At 40.0% G+C, this 18354-nt stretch overlaps 1 protein-coding gene across 3 annotated transcripts in view; it reads left to right on the top strand.

Moving 5' to 3' along the window:
- Window positions 1–18354, top strand: part of OLA1 (Obg like ATPase 1) — a 107480-nt gene that overhangs the window by 47370 nt on the left and 41756 nt on the right. For all 3 annotated transcript variants that reach the window (XM_064451626.1, XM_064451627.1, XM_064451628.1), the window contains exon 5: window positions 2538–2713. In XM_064451626.1, the coding sequence (XP_064307696.1) occupies window positions 2538–2713 (176 nt within the window). The remainder of the gene's footprint in view (window positions 1–2537; window positions 2714–18354) is intronic.

Raw genomic sequence — 18354 nt, 5'->3', positions numbered from 1 at the left:
GGCTCCTTACCTGGCCAAGCAACCGCCTGTTGCCAGACATAGGTCTCTTGTCATCGAAGTTGCCTAAATGAGCTGCAGGATGGCTGCTGATGTGGGCATGAGGACGGGTGGTGGGAGGAGGAGACTTGAAGAAAACCGGCAGAACATTGCAGTGTCTCTGGATTAGAGCATTTAGGGGACTGAGAAGAGAACGAAAGTGAAATGTATAGATTCAGTTTGATAGGGGTGGAATTACGCTAAATTGGTTTTGGATTAATAAGAACTGGGTTTTTTGTATGGGAAGATGTGAAGAAATTAAGATAATTGCTGGAGAAGTATTTTGCTGTTGTTGAAGAAAATGGAAAATTATAACTAATATATAAGCTGTGTTGTGTTGTTACTGACTAATTCACCTTACACTTGCTTTTTCAGAAAAACTTAATTCTTCCTTAAGACCAAAAGAAGGGGTTTACTTTACTTTTTATTTTTGTGTTCTAAATCCGAGACCTTTTTAGTCATGGAGCTTTTCTCCTGGCTTTGACAGTGTGGGTGGGGTGGGTTTTTTTCCCCCCCTTTTTTTTAAATCCATGGACACCAAATGCAGAAGGAAGATGTAAACTACTTCAGAATGTATTATTTAGATGGTAATGGACACTTTTTCTTCTTGATACAAGGAAGAAAGAGACACTCTTTTACCTGCATAAATCCTACTCATCTGTTGAGAAGGCTGGGCAGGTAGACTTTTCTTTGTCTGTATGCTGACACCTCTCTACTCCCCCCCTCCCCCCCCCCCTTCAGTATTTTCCTTGTAAATCAGAGCAAAGCTATTAAATTATGTTTTCTGGTACTTGTTCATCTGAACAGCTCATGTGCCATTGAGTCAGGTGTGCAGATACAGATTTATGGAAGGCAAAGGCTACAGTATCTCTTCCTTAATTGTCTGGCATTGGTACGGATTAGTGTAGTGAGTTTCCGTTTGAAAGAGCAGCCTGTTCTCCTGTCATGGCCAGTGTCAGAGTAGGATGTATGGCTGAGGTGATTTTTCTTGTACCAAGGGAGCTCACTGATGATCTTTGGAGAGAGACAGCTGATGGGAGAGGAGGGAACTTCTGGTAACCACTGTTTTAAAGACTTTTCAGAAGTTCATGTGCAAAAGATTTGACATTTGACTGTCAACAACATTTTAAACCTGTGTACCGTGTGTTTTTGTGTAAAATCTTCATTGCTTAAACCACTGTGTGCAGTAAGTTAAAAGAAAAGATGAGCATGACAAGAAAGAACCCCAACTTTCTGTGTATCAGTTAAGGAATTGTAGTTTACCCGTTTTTCTTATCTTATATTTAGTACAAGATATGCCTTGGGGTTTTTTCCCATTTAAAAAAAAATCCACTTATTTTAATTTTGGTATTATTCAAATAAAATTATTTTCATGGTTGATTTCTTGGGCATATCTTTAGGCATTCAAATAATCTGAAAATTGATCCAGGAGTAAGTAATAAACTGTTTTTAATAGTTAATATTTGTATTTTAAAATATGTGTTGGAGGGGGGAGGGGTTGGTGATGCTGCTTAGCTGATAATTTAAATCCTAGTTGAATTATGTTGCCAGATTGTCTTCAGAAGGGCATGAAGTCAGCACACATGCTTCAATAATATCTGGTTGTTTTACCCTTATGTTTCCAGTTGGCAATTTGAAATTATGGCTTCAACTGCACTTTAAATATGTGATAATAGCATGTGTTTCTAATAAGGGCCAGCACCATTTTGTTCAGATAGTGTGAATGGTTGTCACTCATATATGACAAATGCACCTTCATCTGCTTCTTTGATGGCCCCCTAAAAACCATACCCTCAAATCAGGCCGATGAAATTAGCTGCTGTGTAAATTGTGTGTCTGAGTGGTTCATTATCTAATCACCGTCAGAACCACAGTGATAAAGTAGATTGAAACAGGGACGAGGTCTGCCAGATGATTTCAGGCCTTTTTTTCTAAGCCCTGTTTCCCTTGGAAACACTGAGAGTCGTTCAGAACTTCAGAATTCTTTGTCTAGAACTTTTTTTTTCTTAATGCATAAAATTGGTCAGCCAGTGAGGGCTGCCAGGGTGATTTGTAAGGTTTTTCTTTCCATGAGTCTTTTAGCCATTACTGCGTGTATTAAAATGTTCTGCGGTTGTTCAATTTAGCTACTGTGTTTGCTACTGCTAGGCTAGATACTGTTAAATCCAGTGGTACCTATTTTTGGGAGAGTGCTCCAGCCTGTTCCTATTTAGAGGAAACTCTTAAAAATATGTTAAGTGCTCTCCTGAAATGGCAAAGCGCTATGCTTTGTATGTACCTGTATAAAGCTTAGGATTGTGAAGCTGATACATAAATTAACAGACGAAAAGAGTATGATATAAAATACTGCAAGTGACGCTTGTATATGGGCAGCATGACAGACCTACTGAGTTTTTCAGAGTTTTTAACCTCAAACTCTTGTGACTCTTAATAGTATGTTGTAAATGTATATTTCTTGTCTTCTTAGCTTAATATGTAATTTAAGTGTCCTTTTGTTTTAGGTGCATTTGAAGATGATGATATTACTCATGTTGAAGGAAGTGTAGATCCTGTTCGTGACATTGAAATAATACATGAGGAACTTAGACTTAAAGATGAGGAGCTGATCATGCAGAGTATAGACAAGCTTGAAAAAGTAGCTGTAAGAGGAGGAGACAAGAAATTAAAACCTGAATATGTAAGTATAAGTATGTGACCTATTTAAGTAGGTCATTAAGTAGTCTCTGTACTGAATTGAATTTTTTGTATTGTTGGGTTTTGTTATTGATCTCCCACATGTATAATATGAAACACTGCTACTTTTATGTGTATCGTAAAGTAATTATTATTGAGTTGAAAAATTATTAGAATTAATTTGCTGTGTTGATAAAGCTAATTGTAATTTTTAAAATTTAAGTGTTCTTTTCTTGCTGACACAGCTTTATATGTGCCAGTCATACCAATGCTTCACCAAATTTACATCGGTCTTTAGTTGTAATTCAAAGTCCCACAGTCACTTCTGAATTTTTCTCGCTGATGTTGATACCAGTTTTCCTGTAGCCACCAAGTAAATATACTTTCTTGGTGTGGTTGCACTTTGTGTCTTTTACTGCATGTTAAATAAAGACTGCTAGTTGAAATTAATTTTAGAATGTTGTTGTGAGAAGCTGCTTAAAGAAGCTCAATTACCACAGCGTAGTAGTGGTGTTTCTTTGTAAATTAGAAATGTATAATAATGATCAACTTCAAAGTATATTTTTGTAAATTATTATTTTACTGCCACTTGACTTTTGAGTCTGCTACACTTCGCCACCAGTCTAGTTATTCTTCTTTATTTCATTAATCTGCTATAAATATTTCAGGTGGTATATAAAGCACGTTCTCTAACTACTACAGCAGTGTATCAGTGTGGAAATGGACTATTCATGCTTAATTGTTAAGTAGTAAAAAATACCTTTTTCTTCCATGGCTGTTTAGATAGCAAGGAGTAAGAAAAACATTGTCATAACAGTGGTAGTGTTCTAGTTTATCAGCATTCAAGTGCAATAAAATTTGTTGGCCCTATCTAGTGTTTGGAAGCGAATAGGAACTGGCAGTACACATCCGTCTCCAGAATGTTCATCTTCATGATGCAATGTTAAAAAGCACTTCTTTGGTAGCTTCTTGTAGTGAAGAACTAGTCTTCAACTGGCTTGAAAAGTATTTTATTCCCTGATTGGTCTAAGCCAGAAAAAACCCTGTTGTTGGATGATTTGAATGCTTTATTGTAAGCCCAGAGAGAGAGAGAAGCAGGTATGCTTCACTTAAGGTCTAACCTGACGTGTCAACCCAGCCTTGGGTATATGTGGGCAGTGATTTTTTTATCTTTTACAAAAAGTTGTCCTATTTGGAGGAACAGTGTATCTTATGCCTACAGTTTCAAATAACATCCGCACAGTCTTTGCCCTTTTAATTCATCTTAAAGATAGGGGCAAGCAAAAATCCTGTTCATAACAATTTCAAAGTTCAGCCTAAGGCTAAATTTTACATTGGTATGAGACGATGAAAGTGAGGAGTGTTGTGAATGCTCTTCTGCCCCAGTATTGAGCTCTCCTAGCATATTTTCTTGTGTGGCTGTCTTTGGAAACAGCTTTGCTTGGCTCCTCACGATGGGGATGTTGTCCAGTTTTTGAGTGTACCTCTGGATGCTTTGAGGGTTTCATATCATCCTCTTATGTTCTTCCTGTGCTAAGAAAGAAGTCAGCAAAGAGACATAACTGAAGTGTTTCAAATAAAATTCTTCATGTTATCATGTAATTGTAATAGGTGGTAGGTACAGTTACAGTTGTATGACAGAGCTGCTCATACTAATTTTTTAACTACAGGAAGCTGATATGTGTTTGAAAACAGAAAATGTCAGATTAACCTCAAATCAAGGAAGACAGTAAATAAAAGTAAATAAAAAGATGACTTTGTCACCTGGTGTTTGTAACTTACACTTCCCATCATTCTTTGGGTTTTTTTAATCCGTTCCTTATGAACACACACAGAGAAAACACCAGGTTCTTGAAGTCACAGAATCACAGAATGGTAGGGGTTGGAAGGGACCTCTAGAGATTGTCTTGTCCAACCCCCCTGCTTGAGCAGGCACACCTAGAGCAGGGGGCACAGGACCACATTCAGGCGGGTTTTGAATGTCTCCAGGGAAGGAGACTCCACAACCTCCCTGGGCAGCCTGTTCCACTGCTCTGGCACCATCACAGGAAAGAATTTTTTTTCTCATATTGAGGTGGAACTTCCTGTGTTCCAACTTGTGCCCATTGCCCCTTGGCCTGTCATTGGGCACTAATGAAAAGAGCCTAGTCCCATCACCCTGACACCCACCCTTTAGGTATTTATAGGTATTGATGAAATCCCCCCTCAGTCTTCTCTTCTCCAGGCTGAACAAACCCAAGTCTCTCAGCCTTTCCTCATAAGGGAGATGCTCCAGTCCCCTGATCCTCTTGATAGCTCTCTGCTGGACTTGCTCAAGCAGTTCCATGTCCTTCTTAAAGTGGGGAGCCCAAAACTGGACACAGTACTCCAAATGTGGTCTCACTGGGGCAGAGTAGAGGGGGAGGATAACCTCTCTCGACGTGCTGGCCACGCTCCTTTTAATGCACCCCAGGATACTGTTGGCCTTCTTGGCCATAAGGTCACATTGCTGGCCCATGGTCAACTTGCTGTCTACCAGCAGTCCCAGGTCCTTCAACAGAGCCACTTCCCAGCAGGTCAGCCCCCAACCTGTACTGGTGTGTGGGGTTGTTCTTCCCCAGGTGCAGGACCTTGCCCTTGCCTTTTCTGGAATTCATGAGGTTCTCTGGGCCCAGCTCTCCAGCCTGTCCAAGTCTCGTTGGATGGCAGCACAGCCTTCCAACGTATCAGCCACTCCTCCCAGCTTGGTGTCATCAGTGAATTTGCTGTCCCTTTGTCCAGGTCATTGATGAGTATATTGAATAGGACTGGACCCTGGGGAACAGTGCTAGTTATGGGCCTCCAACTAGACTTTGCCCCATTGATTATGACCCTCTGAGCTCTGTTGTTCAGCCAGTTCTCAATCCACTTCACTGTCCTCTCACCTAACCCACACTTCCTTAGCTTGTCTGTGAGGATGTTATGGGAGAGTGTCTAACACCTTACTGAAGTCGAGATAAACAACATCCACTGCTTGCCCTTCATCAACCCAGCCAGTCAAACAAGGCTATCAGGTTGGTCAAGCATGATCTTCCCTTGGTGAATCCATGTTGATTACTTCTGATAACCTTCTTTTCTTCTACATGCCTGGAGATGACCTCCAGGATCAACTGCTCCATCACCTTTCCAGGGATGGAGGTGAGGCTGACTGGCCTATAGCTTTCTAGGTCCTCCATCTTGCCCTTTTTGAAGACTGGAGTGACATTTGCTTTCTTCCAGTCCTTGGGCACCCCTCCTGTCCTCCACTACCTTTCAAAGATGATGAAGAATGGCTTGGCAAGAACATCTGTCAGCTCCTTCAGCACTTGTGAGTGCATCCCATCAGGGCCTGTGGATTTGTGAGGATTCAGTTTGCCTAATCCAATCCTCCTCAACCAAGGGGAAGTCCTCATTTATCTCCCTCTTCTAGGGGCTGAGATGCCTGAGGGCCAGCCTTAGCAGTGAAGACTGAAGCAAAGGTGGCATTCAGTAACTCCACCATCTCTGTATCCTGGGTCACCAGGGCCCCAACCTCACTCAGCAGTGGGCCCACAGTTTCCTCAGTCTTCCTTTTACTGCTGATGTATTTAAAGACGCCCTTGTTATCTTTGACATGCATTGCCAGATTTAGTTCCAAGTGGGTCTTGGCCTTCCTCATTGCTTCTCTGCATATCCTGACAGCACTTTTATATTCCTCCCACATGGCCGCTCCCTTTTTCCACATACTGTGAACCTCCCTCTTCCATTTAAGTTTCTCTAGAAGCTCTTAGGTCATCCATGCAGGTCTCCTGGCTCCTTTGCTTGACTTCTTCCTCCTGGGGATGCACAGATCTTGAGCTCAGAGGAAATGGTCCTTGAATACTGACCAGCTCTCTTGGACTCCCTGCCTTCCAGAGCCCTAGCCCATGGGATTCCTCCAAGCAGGTCTTTGAGGAGGCCAAAGTTGGCTCTCTTGAAGTCCAGGGTTGTAATCCTACTTGATGCCCTGCTTTTACCAGGGTCCTGAACTCTACCATCTTGTGGTCACTGCAGCCAAGGCTACCCCCAACTCTCACATCCTTACCCAGCCCTTCCCTGTTCGTTAGTACACGGTCCAACAGCACATTTTGCTTGTTGGCTCCTCTACCACCTGCATCAAAAAATTATCCTCGATGCTCTGCAGGAACCTCCTGGAGGGTGCATACCTGGCTGTGTTGCTTTTCCAGCAAATATCAGGGTGGTTGAAGTTCCCTACGAGAACCAGGGCCTGTGAATGTCTTCCAGCTGTCTGTAGAAGGCTTCATGAACTACCTCTTCCTGATCAGGTGGCCTGTAGTAAACACCCACAACAGTGTTGCCCGTATTTGGCTGTCCCTTCATTTTTACCCATAAACTCTCAACTTGTTCTCCTTCCACTCCAAGGCAGAGCTCGATGCATTCCAGTTGCTCCCTCATATAAAGAGCAACTCCCCCACATTGCCTTGTTGGCCTGTCTTTCCTGAAAAGCCTGTAGCCATCCATGACCACATTCCAGTCATGCAAGCTATCCCACCGTGTCTCTGTGTTTGCAATCAGATCGCGGCCCTGTGACCACACAGAGACCTCCAGTTCCTGCTGTTTATTCCCCATGCTGTGTACATTGGTGTACAGGCATGTCAGAAAGGTACTTGAGCATACAGGTTTCCCTGGAAGAGTGCAGGTCCCACTACAGCCATGCACACCCTTGAGGTGGGTGGTTGGTCACCTGATTGTCATCTCGTGAGGCAGCTGAGGCACCTTTGTCACTGCTCTGGTTGGCCTGGCTTATTCCCCTGTTGGATGTGATGGCATTAGCATTGCCACTTTGGCCCCCACCCCCTGAGTCCCTCAGTTTAAGGCCCACCTTGCCATGTTGGCCAACCTGCTGCCAACGATTCCCTTGCCCCTTCTAGGCAGGTGGATTCCAACCCTCCCTAGCCAGGCCATGGTTGCTGAGGGATGTCACATTGTCATAAAAGGCAAAACCCTCATGTCGGCACCAGCCACATAGCCAAGAGTTGATTTGCATTATTCGCCTATTTCTAGCTGCGCATTTTTCTCCAATGGGTAAGATGGAGGAGAAAATAACTTGGGCACCAGTATTTTTCACTTGGTCCCCTAGGGCTTTGTAGTCTTCCTTGGTTCTGGCCAGGTACTGGCTCATAGCATCATTTGTGCCCACGTGGAAGAGTAACAGCGGATAGTAATCTGCTCTTGACAAGTTGTGGCATCTCAGCGATGTCTCAGATCTTAGCTCCCGGAAGGGAGCAAACCACTTGTGACTCCTTGTCAGGTTGGCAGATGGGCACCTCAGTGCCTTTTAAGAGTCACCCACTACAAGCACTCATCTCTTCTTTTTGCAGTATCTGCTCTGTGATGCTGGTACAGTTGCACCTTGTAGACCTTGCTCATGAGTGTCTGCAGCCGCTAAAGCTTCAAATATGTTGTTGGTAGTGATGGTAGAGGGTGGGGACTGAAGTGGAGCCTTGCTTTTGTGTGTCACCAGGGTCCAAGATGCCTCATGTTCAGTGGTGTCTGCTACAGGAATGTGATTCTGAAACCACCTATCTATCTCTGTCTCTGCTCCACTTACGCTGCGCAGCCTTCTGTCTCCTGCAACTTGGCCACCTGGCGCAACAGATGATCACCTGTACACACCATGTGCTGGTACTTACCTTTACACCAGGAAAAGGGCACTTGTTGCAACCTGCCGCCTGTACCGAAGCCACCTTCCTTACCAGTTACATCTGGGTGGATGCATCAGACATCTCTGGGGCTTTCTCTGTGGGAACACTGGTTTTAGCTCAGGCGAGTGCCCACCATCCTGGCAGAGCCTCAGAGTACTTCCCTGGGCTGTGGGCCTACAAGCAGGATGCAGCACCCTGACTGCGTGAACTGCCATACCATGCCCTGTTCACCATGCTCCTGGTTGCTCATGCTCCCTGGGGCCGTTTAAATCTCCTGTGGTTGCTCGTGGCAATGACTAGGCTGTGTGAGTCTCACTTGCGAGAGCTGTCAGGACCTGGTTGGCTGCTCTGCCCTTCCTCAGGCGTCCCTGCCTTCAGGAACCCCCTTGTCTGCCCCAGTCTAACACCCAGCCATGGAACTTACTGTTGCTGCTGCGTTCGTTGCCGACTGAAACCATATGGGATTGGTTAAAAAAAAAAACCAACAAACCACAAAACCAACCCCCAAAAAACCAAACCAAAACCAAAAGCTGAAATCAAACCAACCAAACAAAAAAAACCAAACCCAAAACCCAAACAGTTAAAGATTACGTCCCCCATAAGCAGTAGCCAAACGTGAGGAGTGTACTTTGGCCATTTGGTCATTCTGCACTTCTTGAACCTGTTGCATTTTGCAGTTAGCGTTTTGGGCACAGAGTGAGTTCCCTGTCCAACACTATTTGTGATGTTGTTTCCATGAAGCTTGCAGCTACTCTTCAAGCCTTCCTCTCTCCAAGGCAGAAAAGTCATTAAGAGACAGCACAGACTGGAATTAATACTTCTTCTCAAACAGGTTGTCTTCAAAAGAAAAGTCGGGAGGGAAGGGAGGGACTGGGAGAGAACTTCTTAAGATTTGCTTTTTAAAGTTATTTACCAGTATAATACCTAGTAATTGCTAACATTCTGTTCTTTCCATAGCAGAGGTGTGCAACAACAGGCTCTTGTCTGTACTATGAGTGTTCCCAGTCATTTTCCCTTTCAGGAAAAGTAGGAGTTTACAAGGGAAAAGACTTAGTATCTGGAGGTTGTTTTGGTTCTGGTTTTAAGGCACGTTAAAATTTTAGTCTCTCTCTTTTTCATTGTATTCCTTTTCCCATTTTTTTGAGAGTAATTTATGGTAAAGATACTTGAGAATTTAAGAGTCTTAACTGGGTGAGGGTTGTGAAAATTCTGTGGTTCATTCGGATAAAGATATTACAAACTTTCTTACCTGTATTACTTTCAAACCTTTCGCTGGCTAGCTTTGTCGTGCCGAACAAAACCCATCTAGCACTTGAATTGCATTTTTTGTTTCTTTCCAGTTTTTTTTGAGAGCACTTTTGAGGAAGAACACGCTATAAGGTTAGGGAAAGAAGGATGTGAGGAAAGAAAAGAAATAATATTGATCTTAGCCAAGTATGTTTTTCCTTTGGTAGTTTGCTGAATATAACAAATAACCTTAATATGAAAGCTAAGGAAAAATTACTGATTTCAGAGAGGCTGTAATCTCCATGTGACCTGTGTAAATGTATTGTTGGCATCAAAAGGGATTTCACTGTGTGTTTCATGGAACCTAATTGAAAGTAGAAGTCATTCTTCTTATTTCATAAATACGAATAGTCTGGTCTAGAGGATTCTTTTTATCAGTAAGCCTCCACAACTGTAACTTGATAGTCTGAAAAGGTTTAGGTGAAGAAAAAAAGAAAATTGTCAATCTGTATCAGTCAACAGTTCTTTAATCTGAGATTGGTATTTGTTTGCCCACCTTCTCACACCTGTGTTCTAACTTGTTAATTATAATTTCTCCTTTGCGTAAGCCCACATTGCAGGCAGTTGGTAAGTTCACCTTTGTGCAGTGACCTGGCTTTGCCGTTGAATACAGCGTTAACTGTTTGTCCTGTCTCTTAGAGAATTGATTTCTCAATCCCCTGTCAGCAGAAATAAAATAGCCAACTGCTGTTAAGAAGCCATCAATGAAATAATTTTCAAGTTCTACTTAAAAATCAATGACACAATGTGGTCCAAAATCAGCAACATATAATGTTGGCAGAGGCTTGGAATAGGTTCCGTTAGATGTATATTTTTGTCTGTTTTGCAAGTGTCCTCACTGCCTTCTTAGAAATTACTGCCTGCTTTTATTAAGGGTACTATTCTTTCAGACTCAGTATACGTTTAAATATTATTTTGGCTGTAACCTTCTAAAGAGATATTATAAAAGAAAAATACCCCTGTTATTTGTATGTATTAAACCAGTGCCAATATAATTTCAGAACGCAATCAGAGTAATTTTGATTTTACATTTTTAATTTTTCTGGTGCTGGTATCTGCAGAGACATGGGAAAGATACTGAGTTAAACTTTATTATTAGCTTGTTATTCATCTGTCATTTTGGTTAGCATGAAATTTCAAAGTAAAATTCAAATATGTATGAATTTATAGATCAGAATGTACAAATGTTAAAACTTTTAAAAAAATATATATTTTTAAATTATGGGATTTTCAGTCTCGGAGACAGAAGTCTTCAAGTTAATACAATATAATATAGTTAAGTGAACATTATTACAGGATTCTCTTCCATTACCCTTCCTGTGTGATTCAGTCCTAGTCCTTAGCGATTGACCCTCTGCAGTACATAGCTATTCCTTCAGCCCTTTGTTAGTGCATCAAGTCGTGAATTCCAGCACAGAATAATTCTTAGTGGTAATGGTATTGTGATTTATATATCAGACCACAAAAACATTATTTATAGTTGAGTTCACACAGATTATTGATGTTAGTGATATGAAGACAGAATCTTTAGGTCAGTATCAATGTCCACAGTGGTTGAGTTTCCAATTTTCAGTTGAAAGGCGGCTTTTACAGTAGGTCAGGATCAAAGTTCACTGCATTTGAACTTCCAGTTTTCAGTTGAAAGGGGTGCTTTTACAAGTCTTGGGAGACAACTAAATTCCATTTTTAAAGTCTGTCGATTTTAAAATGAGTTTTTCAAGTCAAACACATTTTGGAGGATCAAAAGTAATTGCAATTATGAAAAGAACAGTTAGACTCCTTTCTAATGTAATGGTACCAGAACCGTCTAGTGCATATTTAGCTTACAGGAAAGGCATTAAGTTTCCTTTTTTTACTGTGATGGGCGGTGAACTAATCATAGATATAATGACCATAGGCATAGAGTGTAAGTATCTGTCGGTATGTATGTACTATGAGGAGTAAAGCAAAATCTTCCTAATGACGTTTGATGTTTTGATTAGCTTTAATCTCTTATTTCCTCCTCCCTTCCATTTAATATCTTGGTCCTGTCCTGGTAATTCGTTAACTGTTTGAAAGATGGGTTTTTTTTGTTCAATTAAATTTATTGATATGGTGTGGGACATACTTCACAAACAGCAGAGAGCTGGTAGATGCATTTTTTTCTCATTACCAGTATAGCCTAGATGAAAACAGGGTGAAAATGTTTCCTTCCTGCAATATTCTGATGAATGAGATGGTGCCACGCAGAATTCGCTGACCTCGTGCTGCAAGCGCTCACCAGAGTTCTCACGGATGGATGAACTCTTATTTCCTTTAACTAATGATTTCAGTTGGGATTTTCAGCTTTCTTTCATTTCAAGTTGAAGATAAATACAGTGATGACTTGGTTTTTGTGTCATACCATACACACACACACCCCCCACCCCCACCCCCCCCACCCCAATTTCTTTGGTGTCCTTTTGTGAGGAGAGTTTGAGAGGACAGTTTGTTCCACTGGAGATGGAAGGAAAGGAGCAGCGTACACGTACACCGTTGACATAGTTCCTGCCAATGGCTGTTACAATTAATAACTTAAATGTTAAATCATAGGGGATCAAGAAAATATTTTTATTCTTAATGCATACAATTATGCCTAAAATCTTTAGTGGACCATTTACTGTGCTTAATGTGGTATTTAGAGGAAATTAAAGTTCATTCTGGAGAACATTTTGAATGTAACAGGAAAATATTCATGGCAGATGTTTGTGAATTAACTGGTAGTAAAGCCTGACTTAAAAGTTCATAATATATAAATACAAATGTGGATTTCTTTTGGTATTATCAATAGACAAAGAGAAGTAAATGCTTAAGTACTTTCTGTCAAGGCTGATCTTTCCTGTGTAGATTTGAACAGTGGCTTAAAGTAATTACTTTTGTAAATAGTCTGTGGGGGTATGTCTAGATCCAAGCCATGGTAAAATTTCAAAATAGTATATACATATGCCAAAATAACTCTATATGAATAGTTGTATTCTGAAAAAGACACCTTTTTCAGTTGGCTTAATTCACACCTGGAACAAACGTATTCACACTTGGGTTTATTTGGAAATAAGTGTTTGTGGGCTAATGCAGTAAGAAAAGTTTAGTGGAACTGTATGGAAGATGTTTCATTTTACTACTCAGTGCAATTTCCCTGTTCTGAATTTCTGAACTGCTAGAAATAATTACTTGTAGACAGGCTGCTTGCTGTATTCTTGCCTGCTTTTTTCTTTGAGAAGCTAGAAGTGACTATATCTTTTTATGTTTAGTGCCTTAGAACCCACAAGGATGACCCACACAGGAGAATTTGGGGATTATTGACATGAATTACATTGCCTGGAATGCTTGTAGGACGTTTTGTGTGAAAGTACTTGCTGTGGTTCATAAACATTATTGGCATCTAGCTCTGAGTAAATCTTATATCATGTACAGCTTGTAGCAATGCTGTTAGAAGGTATTGAATAGAAGAAAGGATAATACACTTGTCCTAAATCCATTACTTCTCCCATTGTACTTTTATTAAAGTCAGTGAGCAAGGGAATTGTAAGAGATTAGACATTGTTTTGTACCACAGAGGAGCTCATTGTCACTCCACTTGATGCAGTACCTGACTTGTTCTCTTTCTTGCGCCCAGCTGCTACAGCTTATTTAAGCACTTAACACAATTGAAAAACATGATCTAGCCTTTTTTTTTAAATGGCAATTTTTTTCTTCATTATCTTTAAAAATACCACTGTTTCTAAACATTGTTTTAACAATAAATTCTAACTTTGTCACTTCAGCCGCACCTTTTAAAATCACCAGAAAACCTCCAGGAAAAGCAGAGAGCTGAGGCTGTGCTAAATAGAACTGAAAAAGATTTCGAAGGAAAGCCGTGAATGGGAGGACTGGGGGCATGGTGCACACAGTACACCTTGCGTTAACAAGGAAATTGGTGTGCACACAATAAATTGGTTTTGGTGCAGCACAGTTTAACTAGTTATGAGTACTCTCTACCTCTCTGTCTGTATCTGAAACACCATCATAACTATTTTGAAGCCCAGAGGGAATGCTAATTATTATCTAGTTTGATCTCCCACCCCAGTTCAATTCTCACAGTTGTGGTTAAAATAGAAGGTAACTCTCAGGGGAAAAAATTAACCTTTATTTAAATATTTTTTTTTTAGCTAGAGATAAATTACTGTAACTTGCATAAGCTGTGCCAGTGATTAATTCTCTTTACTGTTAAGAAATAAGACACAGCTTTAGTCTGTATTTGTCATGATTCAACTTTCAGCCATTTGATTTCCATATGCTAGTGTGAAAAACCTTTGTACTGTTTGAGGTTTTTGTTAATTATATATATTTAAAATGCAATAAGAATAAAAGCATAAGATTCAAGTGCACATATATAAACACTTTTTCAAAGTGTCTTATTTTTTCTCCAGTTTTTCAGTATCTCAGCAGAGATAAGTGCAGAATTTTTCACATTGGACATTAGCCTATTTATATACTCAAAGGTTGTATTAGTCTTTTAGTTACAGTACAGTTCATTTCCATGCAACCCTCAAGTCTTGTCACTCTTGCAAGGGGGAAGTCCTCTACCTGGTAAATACTGTATCCACCCTCCCTTGTCCCCCACCCAGCAAGTGTATGAACTTGAATTTATTGTATTGAAAAATATTGTTTGCTTTCACTAAATCCGTCTAGCAGTTCTGGTTGCTACATACATGATTCACGTTGTTAGTAATTTACTATTTTCAGAATCTGTGTCATTAACGTGGTCTTTTCTAGGCTGTTGATGAAAGATGATAAGTAGCGAAATGCAAATAATTTGTTTGGAGTGCCATCAGAAACACACTCATTGGATTTTCTATTTGCTGTTACATTCTGAGACCTACTGGTTAGGTGGTGTTGACTCCATTTAGTGTATGCAGGTTTTTTGGAATTAAATACCTTATGTCACTGAGCCAAATTCCTTAGGGAAGTCTGAATATATTAATTATACACTACTACCTTCATTACTGATATACTATGCTGTTGGACTTCTCTATTAAATGAGAGGAGTTAACTAAGAGCTACAGATGACATTTTAGGTCCTCCTTACACCTTTTCTGAGGAGCAGAGCAGCAAAAGTAATAGAGTTTTGGACGCTTGAAACATTTTAATGAAAAGTATTTAACTGCTTTTGAAGTGTTTACAGGGAGCTGGTGAGTTTTTACATCTTGGAAGTTTTGAAAGGAATAAATAAGGTGCTGGGAAACACTGTACTTCCCAGAAATATCTCCCTTGGTGGGGGGAAGAAAGCCTACTGTACCCACAGTTACTCTCTGTAGTAGCAGAGACTTTTGCACTGCCTGCAGGATCACAGAGAATTCACTTGCACTTTGAAGTGTGAAGTGATAATCCTCACAACTGCTTACTTCTTTATTAAATTTGCGGAAGTTAATTACATGCCCTGCTAATTTACAACAAAAAACTCACAATTCTCTGATGCCAAGTAGGCAAGTGAGTTTTCCAAGCTTCAGTTTAGTCCCTCATGCTGTACGAAGAATTTGGCATTGGCACACATTACTACTATCATCCATCCAGAGAGTTTATTAATGTATGCACATTTTTCTACACAGTAGTGTCTCATGAGCATGTCTTGATAAATCTCCTAAATGCAATTTAAATTAATTTCTTTATAGTATTTTATACTGTTGGGGCTTATTGTTAAAGTCTTGCTTAGCATTTGTGGGGTAACTACTTGCTGCCTTTGGAAAAAAGAGAGCAGGACATAAATTAAAATCACTATATTGCATATAGCTAAAGATATCAAGTATTCACATGTGGTAAATATATTGCCAAGGATATAGTCAGAAATTAACTGATGTTTAAAACAGTGGAATTTGTTATTCATGAAGTTTGCTGTGTTTCACATGCCTTGACAACTGCAAGTAAATTGGATTTTGGAGGGGGTTTTGGTGGCTTTTTAAATGGTGCTTGCTATAATGTTGCTAGCAGAAAAACAGAACAAGAATACCCCTCTCATCAAACAAGGAGAAGTGGATCATTCTGCTGGTGATAGATTGACCTCGAAGCGTGCAACTGGGGAGGCCTGATCTAATGAAACAAAGTGGATCATTGCTCTGTATTCTGTTATTAAGCATCTCAGAGTTAACTAGAGCAGTGATTAAATGTGTTTAAATGACTGTTACAGTGATAGTGAAGATAAAAAGGTCAGCTCATACTCTTTCACCAGGCCTAAACAGAAGCAATTAATAAAACTAAAAATGGTGCCACATGAGATATAACCTGAAAACGTGCTTTTTGCTTTTTGTGTGTTTGTTTAATGTATTGGGTCAGCTGAGTGAAAAACAAATATGTGGAAATAGTTGCCTTTCTTCATATTGCCATTAATATTTAACAATTTCTTGTTAAGGGATCATATTAAATCTCATTTAAATGGGACACTGACGTTGATGCAGGGGACTCTGAGTTATCTGTCGCTTTTTTTAATTTCTGGACTGTCTGCCTTATATTCTGTGTGGTGCGACTGTCCAGATAGTCCATCAGAGAAAATTTGACTTGACTGAATAACTATTTCAGTTTTTTTCTTTGTGTCTTACTGCCTCACCAGCTTCAGACATAAATGCCATATTTGCTTATAAGTTTCCATCCTTTTATCTAAAATAAGTTTTCCAATACTTTATCACCTTTTCTGTAAAACCAAAATAGAATTGCAAGTATACAGCTGTCAGTTCTCCCCAGTGTATTGAGTTGTTGGTCAGCCTTCCCGGCAGAAGTTAGCCATGTAATTACTTCTTTAGAACGGTTGCAAAAAGCACCAAGTCAGGTACCTAAATAAGAACTATGAAAAATTAGGTCTGTGCCAAAATGGGTTTAGATGTGTCACTGTAGGTAGCAGGTGAACATGGAAGAGAAGTTCTAATTGGCAACTATGTGCTTAGACAGGATTTAGAAAGAGTAAACTTTATTTGCCGTGTTGATGTATGAAATTTTCTGGAGGTCCCGTGTTATGTACCTACCCTTACAGAGTGATTAAAAAACGTTTCATTGTTGCCTAAGCCTAAAAGATTGGCTTTGACATCTTGTGCTATGATGTTTTTTTCTGTAAATTTTTTATTGACTCGAATTTATATGCAGTAATGCCTTGCTATTGAGGGGGAACTGTAATGCTGCAAGCCATGTGGTAGGTGCCCACAGAATTAATTTAAAGCCCAAACTGGTGTGTAATCGGAATTCCTTCACTGCTGAACAAGAATCTTGGAGGTTGTGTTGATTTTTATGTATCTATTTAAACAAAAAGCTGAGGATAAAGATCTTAAATGAAAAGAACCTATTGGTAGAATTGCTTCCCTTATCTTTTTTTTTTTTTAATTAATCAGTATAAACTAAAAGCGCATAGAGTTAAAGATAAGATGGTACCACTGTTTTCCTCTTCCTGTGTAATCTTGTTGCATGTCTCTACATAAGCTGTTCTGGCCACTCATCATAGTAACCAGCTGGGCCATTTCACCTGCTGGAGCCATTAAAGAGGACTCTCTCCCCCTAGATTAATCCCCTCCGACATTAGTTTTTTGCTCTGACAACTGGAGCAGGCATTCAGAATTTGCAGGTGGCCAGTGTGACGCACATAATTGCCTACAATTTTAGGCAATGAATAAAAATGGTCTACATTACTTGTCAAAGGTTGTATATGCAGTGCCAAGTGAGATCTATGGGAAGCCTTTTAGGGTTTAAAGAACAGTTAATAGCAAAGCTGCACAGTGCTTTTTTAATCATAATGCATTTGTAATATAGCACTTTGATCTTCTCCTTGTAGGAAATGGTGTTATATTAGCCACTTTTAAACATTTATGAGTGAAATTCAGTTATAGGAGAGTAAAAGTGATTATTCTTAGGCAGAACATGTCAGATTTCATTAAAAGTTTTAGCTTGCCCCTTCCTTGTTAAAATCTGTGGGGAGTCCTGTTCCTGGAGGGTTTCAAATCAGGATCTGAAGATTTAGAAGAGCTTTTTCTTTGTTTTTTCACTAAAGCAATGGCAAGACTAGAAAAGACTGTAGTAAATACTGATGTTATTTGTGGTTGTTTATAAATGTGCTTCAACCACATAGCATTAAACGCAAAAAATGTGTGTGCTCAACGGTTTAGGGAATGTTTCCTTGTATTTTAAAGATCTTAATTCTCAGTTGTGTCAATTATAACCTTAAAAATGCATTATTTAAAGCATGATCATAAATTATCTACAACAAAAAATAGGCAACTCTAAAATGTACTACTCCTAGAAGAGCCGAGTTTGACCTTTCAGACCCAAGAGCCTTTTATTAACACCTGCCTGTAAGGAGAACCATGCCACACGCAGCTTTCAGATTCACAACCACAAAACTGATGAGGAAAGGCTTGAAGGGTTCAGTTTGTGTCACTTGCTGTTTGCCGTTTCCATTTCACAGATGATTAATCTTTCTGTGAAGAAAGGCCAGAGAAACAAAGCACATTGGGCTCTTCCTGCAGTTACTCCTTCTGAATGCACACTAGCTTGCTAACTAAAAGGCCTTTAGATTTCCTGCCGAGAGAGATGTTCTGAAAGTGAATGCAGCTGGTTGGAGGTCACCAGTGCAAGGCTCTTGCCATTGTGTAATGGAGGCTTTGGCAGGTTTCATTTTGGGGGGGAGGGAGAAGGTGTTGGCGAA

Source organism: Phalacrocorax carbo, chromosome 5 (assembly GCF_963921805.1).
Source record: "Phalacrocorax carbo chromosome 5, bPhaCar2.1, whole genome shotgun sequence".
Classification (NCBI taxonomy): Eukaryota; Metazoa; Chordata; class Aves; order Suliformes; family Phalacrocoracidae; genus Phalacrocorax; species Phalacrocorax carbo.
The sequence above is the reverse complement of the archived record's forward strand: the minus strand, read 5'-3'. Positions and strand labels throughout refer to the sequence as shown.